The 12,259-nt window shown below is 52.7% G+C and overlaps 1 protein-coding gene across 1 annotated transcript in view; it reads left to right on the top strand.

The window, feature by feature from the left end:
• EPHB2 (EPH receptor B2) overlaps positions 1-12,259 on the top strand; it is a 139,578-nt gene that overhangs the window by 81,466 nt on the left and 45,853 nt on the right. The window contains exons 3-4 of the mRNA XM_055574203.1: positions 2,594-2,749; positions 4,024-4,359. Of these exons, the coding sequence (XP_055430178.1) occupies positions 2,594-2,749; positions 4,024-4,359 (492 nt within the window). The remainder of the gene's footprint in view (positions 1-2,593; positions 2,750-4,023; positions 4,360-12,259) is intronic.

The following is a 12,259-nucleotide window of genomic DNA, read 5'->3' as shown; positions in this document are numbered from 1 at the left end:
GTATTTATGGAGCAGCTGCTCAGCGCCAGGCTCTGTGCTAGGCACAGGAGAAGTAGCTGTGGATCAGACATGGCTGCAGTCCCGGGGGAGCCAAGAACAAGGCCAAGGGATTCCCCTTGATGAGTAATTATGACAGAGGAGTAAAGCACCCTAAACTCAAGTCATGTAAGGTGGTGATCCCCAACGTTTTTGGCACCAGGGACCAATTTGTGGAGGACAAATTTTCCACAGATCAGAGGAGGAGTGATGGTTTTGGGGTGATTCAATTTCATTACATTTATTGTACACTTTATTTCTATCATAATTACATTTTGATATATAATGAAATAATTATGTGTGTGTGTTTGACTCTTTTGGACCCCATGGACTGTAGCGAACCAGGCTCCCCTGTCCATGAGATTTCTCAGGCAAGAATATTGGAGTGGATTGCCGTGCCCTCCTCCAGGCGATCTTCCCGACCCAGGGATTGAACCCTCATCTCCTGCATTGCAGGCAGATTCTTTACTGCTGAACCACCAGGGAAGCCCCTGAAATAATTATACAACTCACCATAATGCAGAATCAGTGGGAGCCCTGAGCTTTTTTCCCTGCAACTAGATGGTTCCATCTGGGGTGACGGGAGACAGTGACACCCTCAGTGTATTGCTGATGTCCAGTCTACTGCATCGTCTTGTTTGGCTGCGATCACTGCAGAAAATCCTGCTTCTCATACATAGGATGTTGGAAATGGAAGCAGGCTTGTCAGTGCTTTTTTGGCCATCTCAGGATATTCCACCTTGACTTCAATCCAGAATGTGTGGAGAGTGGAAGTTGTCTCAAACATACTTTTAAAGCCAGTCATTTGCAATCTCATGTGGTAATGCAAGCAATGGGGAGCCGCTGTACATACAGACAAAGCTTTGCTCCCTCACCCGCTGCTCGCCTCCTGCTGTGCAGCCCGCTTCCTAATAGGCCACAGACTGGTCCCAGCCCATGGCATGGAGGTTAGGGACCCCTGATGTAAGACTAAGGAGAGCAGTGTCTCTGAGGGGTTTGGCAGTAAGGCAATTGCTAAGACTTAAACTGGACTGGAAAAATGATTCAGGGAAATCTATGTGAGCCATTTATAACATATGAGGAAATTAATGCTTAGAGAGGGAGAGTTACTTGTAAAAGGTCACACAGCACATGGGCATGGAATGCAATCCAGGTGAGAGCCCCTGGCCTGTGGGCAGTTCAGCCACATTTCATCCCCAGGAAGAGCTTGCCCCTTGCAAAGCTCTTCCTGTTCCACGTCTCACTTACCCCTTGCTTGACCCCCCGACCTGAGGCACCATAGGAGAGTTGAGATTATGAACCCCAGAATGCAGAAGAAACTGAGGCCAAGAAATGGGCAGGACCTAGACCCCAGACCTCCTGATTTCCAGTCCAGGGCCAGGAGGAGGGTGGGGGGATGAGTTTGCACATAGGAACACACAGCAGAGGACACCTCTTGAAGAGTCTAAGCGCTGAGCGTTAGGCCCTGAATCCAAATCCTAAACATGCCCCCAGAGCAGGGAAGAATACCAAAGCCCAGGGGAAAATCCAGCTTGTTGAATGCCCACCAAGTGCAAACACTGCCCTCCTCAGGCTGTCCCTGGTACTGCATGTCCTCTTGACTCAATGGATCAAACACCTGCTGTAACAGCTACTATTCATTGGACGTCTGTACTGTGCAAGGCCTCAGGCCATGTGCCTCGCATATTTATGCCAAATGCTCACAATGGCCTTCAGAAATGGGCCTTGGCATAATTTTTCTTCCTTAGTGGCTCAGCAGTAAAGAATCCACGTACATTACAGGAGATTCAGGAGTTGTGGGTTCAATTCCTGGGTTGGAAAGATCCCCTGGAGAAGGAAATGCAAACCACTCCAGTATTCTTGCTAGGAAAATCTCATGGGCCTGACGGGCTACAGCCCATTGGGTCACAAAGAGTTGGGTATGACTAAGCATGCACACATACATCATAATTTTACTAAAAAAGAAAACAAATCTCAGAATGGTTAAACTATTTGTCTGGGCCACACAGCTCGAAAAAGGGCCACACTGGAACTCAGACTCAGCCTGAGTTAGTTTCCCAAGCCAGCCTTCTTTCCTGCTTTCCCACATCACCTCTCTGCACGCCCTGTGCTGGGCTAGGATTTTTCTACTGCAGTCTTATCCTCACAACCATCTAAAACCCAGGAATCTAGGTACAAGAATCAGAGCCCAGCCAGCCATAGTCAACAAGCCTGGACCATGGGCACTGCCCTAGGCTTCGTTCACAGTCTTCAGACTAAGTCAGGACTGGTTCTAGAAGCTGTGAGGCAGCCCACCTGCAGTAGGAAGGGATGGCTGCTAGGGGCCCCAGCTGAACTCATAGACAGCTTCAGAGACAAACTTCAGCTCCAGGGGAAGCCCCTGGGCACAGCTGGCACTGCCATGTTGGGGCCTGAAGACCCTCAAGAGCTTTCAGAGGTGCGGTTCCCCATCCACCCCCACTGTGTGGCCCCTTTGGGACATTGCATGGCCTTTCCGCGGCTTGTGGCCTGAGTTCTCATTTGGTTTCCCCAGTGACTCTCCTTGTCTTCTCTCCAGGTTGCCCATCTGGAACCTTCAAGGCCAACCAAGGGGACGAGGCCTGTACCCACTGCCCCATCAACAGCCGGACCACTTCAGAAGGGGCCACCAACTGCGTCTGCCGCAACGGCTACTACAGAGCAGACCTGGACCCCGTGGACATGCCCTGCACAAGTACGTCCAGGGCCCCCGGAGGGGACGCCCGACCGAGTCCGAGTCCACCTGCAGGAACTCTCAGAGGGTGGGGTGGCTGTCCGGCCCCAGTAACCTTTCCTAACTGAGGGGCAGCCAGGTACCTGGGGGGAGGGGAAATGGAAAACTGGCTAGAAAGGACCATCCTGGGGTGGTCGTGCTGCCAACAGGCAGACACCGCAGAGCTGGCATCTGGCTCCTTACCCCCTTCTGCTAAGTCACACGCAGGATGAAGTCAAGGTCTTGATTCACAAAGGGACAGAGAATGGAAAGCTTGGCAGAAGAACAACCAACACAGGTGGTGTCTGTGGTAGAAAAGGCTTCCCAGTGTTCTTTTCTGGCCACGGTTGCCTGAATCACAGGCCAAGGTTCTCCAAGAACAGGGTGACTGTGAGGGCCATGTCACAACCCTGTATCAGACAGGAAAGGCAGTCAGCTGCCAGGAACAGAGAACGGACCCCTGTAACTTAAACCCGAAGAATTTATGCTTGGAAACCCCAAAATAGGCAACCCCTGGGTAATGTGGTAAATCCATGAAGCTCCCCGAGACCCAGCACTTTCTTGTGCTCTTCCAGCCACAGCACGTGGTTTCCACCCTTGGGGTCACATCATGGCCCAACATTGCTGCTGAAGCTCCAGCCATCACACACATTCTCAGTCGTGGAAAGAGGGGAAGGGATAAAGGGACCTACTATAGCTATCTCCTTTTAAGAAAAAGTCCTAAGTGTCAACTTCTGTATGTCAGTGGCCAGCACTTAATCCCAGGAAGCTGTGAAATAGAGTCTTTAGTTGGACATATAGCCACCTTGAATAAAAGTGGGTCCTGTTATAAGGAAAAAGGGAGAAATAGATATTTGTTGTTTGGTCACTCAGTCATGTCTGACTCTTTTGCGACCCCATGGACTGTAACCTGCCAGGCTCCTCTGTTCATGGGATTTTCCAGGCAAGAATATTGGAGTGGGCTGCCATTTCCTTCTCCAGGAAATAGATATTGGGTGGATATAATTCCAACACAAAAAGACTGTCCCTAGTAAGGAACACCGAGGAGGGTGGAGTCCAGGGAGAAAGGTTTGAGCAGATGGGTGCAGTAGAATGGAGCATTATATTCTAGAAGCGTGTCTCTTGGGTGCAGAGGAGAAAGGATTTAGAGGAAAGCTTTGGGGAGGCCTAGGCTGGAGCCAGGGCAGTGGGCACAGAGTGGTCTCTTGGGGAATGCACCCCCACCCCCACTGACAGACACCTCTCCCCCTCCCCAGCGATCCCTTCCGCGCCCCAGGCCGTGATCTCCAGTGTCAACGAGACCTCACTCATGCTCGAGTGGACCCCGCCCCGGGACTCAGGAGGCCGCGAGGACCTCGTCTACAACATCATCTGCAAGAGCTGCGGCTCGGGCCGGGGCGCCTGCACCCGCTGCGGGGACAACGTGCAGTACGCCCCCCGCCAGCTGGGTCTCACCGAGCCTCGCATTTACATCAGCGACCTGCTGGCCCACACCCAGTACACCTTCGAGATCCAGGCTGTGAACGGCGTCACGGACCAGAGCCCCTTCTCACCGCAGTTTGCCTCCGTGAACATCACCACCAACCAGGCAGGTAAGCGGCTTCAGATGCAGGCTCCCTGGGGCGGCGCTGTGCCATGCCGTGCCAAACAGGTATCCTGCCAGCCGTCGTTAAAGACTCCCTCGCATCTGCAGAGCGCTTTTCTCTTTTCCAAGGCTGTTTGTGTGATCCGGCCAGCTGGGAGAGTCAGTGTTAACTCTCGGCTATAGTGGCATTTGTCATAATCGCTGGCGTTTGTTGAGCGTGTGTTCTTGAAGCCGAAAGTAAAGCTGCTGTAACAAAAGGGCCCGGTGTTCAGTGGCTTCGAGAACAACAGAAGAGCCTTTCTCTCTCGTGTAAGAGTCCAGGGGTGAGCAGGCCAGGTCAGCGGGGCAGCTCTGATCCACCTGGAGATTCAGGGACCTGGCCTCCTTATCTCTTGTCTCACGAGCCTCCACGCTCCTCATCGGCCCGTTCGAAGCTGAGTCGAGAGTTTGTCTGCTCTCTAACCTGTACAAACAGGAGAGACAGAAGACCAGGGCAGCAGTATGTTTTAAGCAAGGTAGGCAGAAGTGGCGCCTACCACTCTTGTGCACGTTCCTCTGGAAGGAATGTGGTCTCATGGCCTCCCCAAGCTGCAAAAGAGGTCGGGAAACATCATCTCTCCCAGCCTAACATAACCCTCCATCACAACATCAGGTGAGGAGACAGACTTCAGTGGCCATCTAGCAGTTTCCACAGGTGCTTTTTCTGAACCTTCAGCCCCCTCCAGTCTAATTCCAGCAAAACTCTTCTCCCCAGGCTTACCTTTAATGATCCCTCTGTGACCACCATGTGCCCACCCCCATCTTCTGCCCTGGTTTCCTTTACAACAACAAAAAAAATAGATGCAAAGGATGCATCCCATCACCTCCCCTCACCTTCCCTCATCCCCCTTCACTCCATGGCACTCAAGCTTCCGGCCCCACCTCTCCACCAAGGCCGTTGTCCTCAGGGTCACCTGGGACTTCCAGATGGCCAGGTCCAGGAGACACTTCCCAGTCTTATCCCCATCCAAGGGACACATGAGATTTTTCAGGGTCTCATGGTTCCTGCAGTTCCTTTAGAAGACTGTGGTTGGCCCTCTGAGTGTGCGCCTTAGTAATTTACTCAGCAGCCTTTGCAAGGCCCTGCTGTGCGTGTGATCTGGGGCCCATCTAAGCGGGGCAAAGGGAGACCAGGCTCCAGAGTGAGTGGGCTGGGCATCCAGAGATGGAGGTCCAGGAAGCCTTCGAGGAGGGGGCAGAATTTGACCTGCAGTTTGAAAGAGTCACAGAATTTTGATGGGCAAGATGGAAACAGATGGGATTTTGAGGAGGAGGAAGGGTATGCACAAGCACATGGAAGGAGAGGCAGCAGCCAGCTCCACCTGGTTGAGGGGTGTTTTTATACATGACCTCACTGCCACCCACCCCCTGGCCTCCAGGAGTAGGAGGCATCTGCGTCCCCATTTCACAGATGGTGCTCAGAAAAGTTGAGTCACAAAGCTAGGCAGGGTGTAAGGCAGAAATTGACTAGGTCTAACAGACTCCAGCGAAGAAGGCAATGGCACCCCACTCCAGTACTCTTGCCTGGAAAATCTCATGGATGGAGGAGCCTGGTAGGCTGTAGTCCACAGGGTCGCTAAGAGTTGGACACGACTGAGCGACTTCCTTTTCACTTTTCACTTTCATGCATTGGAGAAGGAAATGGCAACCCACTCCAGTGTTCTTGCCTGGAGAATCCCAGGGGCGGGGGAGCCTGGTGGGCTTCCGTCTATGGGGTCGCACAGAGTCGGACACGACTGAAGCGACTTAGCAGCAGCAGCAGCAACAGACTCCAGTGCTCAGCACCGTCTAGGGTGCCTCCAAGAACCGTGGACGGCGAGGGTCTGATGAGTGTCCATGTGTGAGCGTGCATGCTTCTGCCACGTCTGAGCTTGAGTTTGTATGCCTGAGAGTGGCTCAGCCCATCCGTGTGTTTGTGTCGTAGAAGGCGCGTGGTCTTGTTTGTGAATGCTCGTGGTATTGCTGGGCCGAGAGGGCGCGTTTATGAGCGTATACTGCAGCCCTTGTAGGCTCGTGGGTGCATTTAAGCCCGCCTCGGATGGGGTTCCGGATGGAGCTGACTCAAGGCGGGCAATCTGAGAAACCCCTCCAACGCCAGCAGCTGTCGGCAAAGGCACGTGGCAGATTATGAAGCCTTGGTTCTGAGTCTCTCCAGCTTGACAAAGCCCTTGAGGTAGGGAAGCCCAGGCTCCCAGTGCGGGGTGGAGACGAGGGAACTCTTTTCAACTGGGAGAAGCTAGAAATTCCCCAGAGTCCCTGAAGTTCTTTCCCTAGGTGTGCAGGCCTCCCCTGCAACCATTCGGGATCCCCAAGAGTCAACCTGCCTACTTAACAAGGCTCAGCTTGCTAGCAGCAAGGGCTGCTGGAGTGGACCCCTCCTGTCTGGAGTGGGACATTTCCAGAGAATAGAGGCAGGGCAGAGTGGAAATGAGGGCCCCAGAGAGGGGGATGCTGGGGGAGCCCTCAGGATTGAAAGGCAGGAGCAGTAACAAGCCCTGGATTAGTCGCAGGGGGACCTGAGTTTGAATCCCAGTTTTGTCATTCCTTTGCTTTGTGACTTTACTATATTGGTCAGTTATTGCTGCGATAACGCTGTATAACAAAACCACTCCCAAACCCAGAATTTTACCATAATAACATTTATTTCCTCACTCACTAGTCTGTGCATCAGCTAGGGTTTATCTAATCTGCACCAGATCCTCTGAACGGGGCAGAGCTCCAGAATGTGGCTGAATTGGGTCAGCTCCATCTGCGTCCCCATTCTCCTTGGATTAGCAACTCCCTGGGCTTGTTTCTGTTGTGATGGTGGGAATGTAAGTGGCCAAGCGAGATATCAGGCCACATAAACGCATGCCACCACCTGTGGCACAGTGGTCCACAGTGAACGCAGCCTGCAGGGCTCCTTGGAAAGAGTGTGGGTGTGAGACCCTGTTACAAGAGAGGTAGAGCTGAGATCGGCCATCTAACCTATCGCACTCGGGAAAATCACTTCCTCCCTTTGGACCTCCATTTCCCCACCAAACTGTGTGTCAAAAGTCCACGAGAGGGACTTCTCTGGGGGTCCAAAGGTTAAGAATCTGCCTGCCAATTCAGGGGACACGGGTTCCATCCCTGGTCCGGGAACTAAGATCCCACGTGCCATGGAGCTACTAGGCCTGTGGGCCACAGCTACAGAACCTGCCCTAGGGCCCATGCTCCACAACCAGAGAAGCCACTGTAGTGAGCCCCAATGCTGCAGTGAAGAGTGGCCCCCACTGGTCACAACTGGAGAAAGCCCACGCACAGCAACAAAGACCCAGCTCAGCCAATAAATAAATAATATTTTTTAATCTATGAAAGCTTTTTCAGAACACAGGTCCCCTGACCCCACCCTAGACCTGCTGGATCAGAACCCCAGAAATAAGCCCTGGGAATCAGCACTTTTCACAAGTGGCTCAAGTGTTTCTTACCATTAGACAGATTTGGGAGAGTCAAGTTTAAGTGAATCCAAACCCCTGCTGATAAAGATCTGTATAGTCAAAGGTATGATTTTTCCAGTAGTCATTTGTGCATGTGAGAGCTGGACACCATCAAGAAGGCTGAGTGCCAAAGAAGTGATGCTTTCGAACTGTGGTGTTGGAGAAGACTCTTGAGAGTCCCTTGGACTGCAAGGAGATCCAACCAGTCTATCCTAATGGAAATCAGTCCTGAATATTCATTGGAAGGACTGATGCTGAAGCTGAAGCTCCAATACTTTGGCCACCTGATGCAAAGAGCAGACTAACTGGAAAAGACTCTGATGCTGCGGAAGACTGAGGGCGGGAGGAGAGGAGGGTAACAGAGGATGAGATGGTTGGATGGCATCACCGAACCAATGGACATGAGTTTGAGCAAACTCCGGGAGACAGTGAAGGACAGGGAAGCCTGGCGTGCTGCAGTCCATGGGGTCGCAAAGAGTTACATGACAGCAACTGAACAGCAACAGCAAAGCCCCGTGAGCCCCTGCAGCCCTGGGGCTCTCCGGTCCATAACCACTCTTTCCCCATCCTCTTTGTTCCAGGCCCCGTGACAAGCCCCATTCTCTCTCAGGCATCCAAAGCCCAACTGGGGTCTGTGCAACCACACACACCCTCACCACATCCTCCCCTTCTGCCAGAGGAGGAAACAGAGGCCTGGAGAAGTGGAGCCATTTATGCGAAGTCCCGCTACTAAGTGGCCTCAACTAGGGTTTGAACCCAGAACTGTGTGGCTCCAAGTCTACACTGGAGAAGACATGGCTCCTGCCATTGAAGATTTCTGCCGTGGTTGGGAAGATGAGACCTGGACATAGCTTATGTACAATATGGTATGAGTGAGGACGCAGGAGGGATCTGGGGGTGAGGGAGAAATCCTTTCCTCCTAGGGAATGGGAGAAAGGCATGCCATGAAAGGCTTCCTGAAAGAGGAGGCGTTTGAGCTTATCTTTGGAGAATGAGGGGTCTTCCCTGGTGGCTCAGATGGGTAAAGAAGCTGCCTGCAATACAGGAAACCCAGGTTCGGTCCCTGGGTTGGGAAGATCACCTGGAACCCACTCCAGTATCCTCACCTGGAGAATCCCATGGACAGAGGAGTCTGCTGGGCTACAGTCCATGGGGTCACAAAGAGTCGGACATGACTGAGCTGCTAACACTTTTCCTTTTGTTGAAGAATGGAGAGGCTTCTAACAGACAGAGATGGACTCAGGAAGGTATCCCAGGAGAAAAAAGTACAGGAGGCAAACTGGAGGGGAATTCTCCTTTGTCTTCCTCTGAGGGACTAAGCTCCTCTGCCACAGGATCTTTGCACATGCTGTTCCCACTGCTTGGAGTGCTTTGCCCCTTTCCCCCTTCCCTTTGACCTTAGCTCATCCTCATTGACCATCCTGACTCGGTCACATGCCCCCAGCACCACAGCCCTCATCTTCCTGTGGCTGGGATTTTAGCTTCGTGTCTGTGATCATCTTGTTCCTGTCTATCTCCCCACCATCGGTACTCAGCAGTAGACTACGGGTCTCCTTTCCCTCGCCATGGTTTTCCTGGTGCCTAGATGGGGGCACACCACAGCGTGTGCTTGGTGAGCAGCCAAGGGGTCTAGAAAAGCGTGGAGAGGCGTGGAGAATTCCGATGATGCTGGAAAATAAGGCCGGAGACTGGATTTCCAGACAAATGCATTCAGTGCTCGGTTTTAATCAGACCCTAAAATTCAATATATAAATAGCTAGTTCATGGCCTTAAAAGGAAAAAGTATTTCTTTGGGGCAAGTGATTGGGCCTGGCTTGCACTCCCTTGGCATTCACGGGGGCCAGAGCTGTCTTCTGACTTCATAAAGCCATCACACTGACTTCGAACCACACTCGGCCATTCCAGAACACCTTTCTGCCTGTGCTCACAAGTCCTCTTGGTGGGGAGTGGGGGGCCCAGAGGTAGGAGACTAGGCTTGGCTGCATATCCCCACTTGAAGGTTTAGGAAACAGCATTGGGTGAGGCACGTGCCTGGGCCCACTCAGCTGGGACAGAGGAGGACGCAGGGTTCACTCTGGCTGTGCAGAGTCCATGGTTCTCAACACAAAAATACAAGACAATACAGGGAAAGAGGGGGAGAGGGAGGGGGAGCCTTGGTGAGGGCATCAGAGGATCGGAGGAGAGCCTCTCCCAGGAAGTGGCATGTGAGTCGAGATCCAGATGACAGGGCGGAGACAGCCATACAGACCTAGGTGCATGCAGCCACGTGGGGCTGGTGTCTAGGCTGCCTCAGTACTCCCGGAGGCCCTCCAGGCTGCAGCGGGCTCACTGTCACCCCAAGCAAGCCCCGACAGGCTGCATCTCTGCCTGGCCCCGGGGGTGAAGAGAAGGGTCTGGGCTTTGCAATCAGCCAAACAAACCTGATTTTGAATCAAGCCTAGCTGCTCACCGGCCCATAGGCCCAGACAAGTCACTTCGCCGGCATCCGATCACATCTTCCTCCTGGGTGTCACCACCCTCTCCTGTGGGGTGCTGTGAGCTCAGGCTCTCAAGGTGCCTCAGAGGCTGCCTGGGAGGGTCAGCACTCAAAAAGCAGGGATCAGGACTTCCCTGGTGGCCCGGTGGTTGGGACGCCACACTTTCAATGCAGGAGACGTGGGTTCGATCCCTGGTCAAGGAACTGAGATCCCATGGCCAAAAAAAAATCACACACACACACAAAGCACCCTATATTCACTCTAATCATTATAATAGGTCACACCTGGCAAGTGTTTCTTATTTGCCAGATACTAAGCCCTGGTTGATGAATCTCCCCAACCTCAGTGGATCCTGTTATTCTTTTACCTTACAGATAAGGAAAGGTAAGAGTTAAATGACTTGCCCACCACTCAAGTCACTGGCAGAACCTGAATAATGACATCACTGCATACTCAAGGCTCAGTGTTGAAACTGGAGCCAAACCTTCTGCAGAGGTGGGGCAAGCCGTGTGCCTCGACCTGCCACACCACAGCTTGGCCAAGCCAGTGCAGCCTTTGGGGCCACCCATACTGAATGACCCATTAGGAAGATTCCCCCATTGTCATGTCCTAGGGAGTCATGTGGGGGGGGCGCTGGGGAAAGGCATCAGTGCTGGGCTTGACAAACTCCATCCTCACCTAGCACGCCCCCTTTCCAAGCTATGGGATCAGGCTGTCTAGGGACCCTTACTTCCTTGAGCCTCAGAGTCTTCGCCTTCCAAATGGGCATGTTTTCATCATCCCACCTTTCCGAGATGGGCGCCAGGTTAGTAATAATGTGATGGAAGCCCTGGGCACAGTACGTGATAGCTCGGCTTCAAATGAAATCAGAAGGAGTTAGGTTCCCATTGCTGCTGCAACAAGATGCCATGAACTTAGCAACGGAGAAAGAGACGTAGTTCTTATCTTACTGGTCAGAAGTCTAGCCAGAATCTCATCAGGCTAAACTCAAGCGTTCACAGGGCTGTGTTGCTTGCTGGTGGCTTCACTCATTCAGCTCCCTGTGTTTGTAGCAGAGACATCTCTGTTTCCTTGCTGACTGTCATCTAGGAGATTCCCTAGCTCCCAGGGTACTCACTCTGGTCCTTGCAGAGACCCCACCCCACCCCACCCTACCCCCCGCCTCATCTCAGAAGCAGCAACAGGGCGTCAAGTCTTCCGCAAACTCTCACTGTCTGGCCTGACTCTCATCTGGGAAAGATTCCCTCCTCTTTTAAGGACTCAAGTGATTAGACTGGGTCTACCTGGATGATCCAGGATAATCTCCCATCTCAAGGGCCATAACCTTAATCACATCTGCAAAGTGTCTTTTGCCGTGTAAGATAACGGATTCTGGGATTAGGTCGCAGACATCTTCGGGAGCTGTGATCCTGCCTATCATGCCCAGGAGGTAACAGATCAAATTAAAAAACACATTAGTATCCATCCAGTGCAAACACCTCCTTTTATAGGGAGGAAAACTGAGGCCCTGGGAGCTTCCTAAGTGCCTGCCCAAGACCATAGAGCAGCAGGTCCTTGGCAGAGCTGGTCTCCCACCCCCTGGCCGGGTGTCACAACCTCTGTCCGTGACATCACTCCACACGGCTTTCTCAGGGAAAAACTTTCAACTTTTCGAAGCCCTTTCTACCAGCCGTGTTCGCCTCTGATCCTTTCACCCTCCTGCAGAGCGGGCACAGAGTGGCTGGTCTCCAGAACTGGCATGAGCAAGTGCTCACCTACTTCTCTCTCTAGGGGTGGAGAGGATCAGAAAGAGACAGGACAAGAGAACCCCCAGCGAGGCCCATGCCTGGGGAAAGGAAGAGAGAGGGAGAGGGCACTTCCCTCCCCGGGCCGAGCCCTCTGCACGCATCAACCTCTTTCATCCTCTCAAGCGTTCTGCAGGGGGAGGCCTTGC

This window comes from Bubalus kerabau, chromosome 3 (assembly GCF_029407905.1).
Source record: "Bubalus kerabau isolate K-KA32 ecotype Philippines breed swamp buffalo chromosome 3, PCC_UOA_SB_1v2, whole genome shotgun sequence".
Taxonomy (NCBI): Eukaryota; Metazoa; Chordata; class Mammalia; order Artiodactyla; family Bovidae; genus Bubalus; species Bubalus kerabau.
Note: the sequence above shows the minus strand (reverse complement) of the source record. Positions and strands in the feature narration are given on the sequence as shown.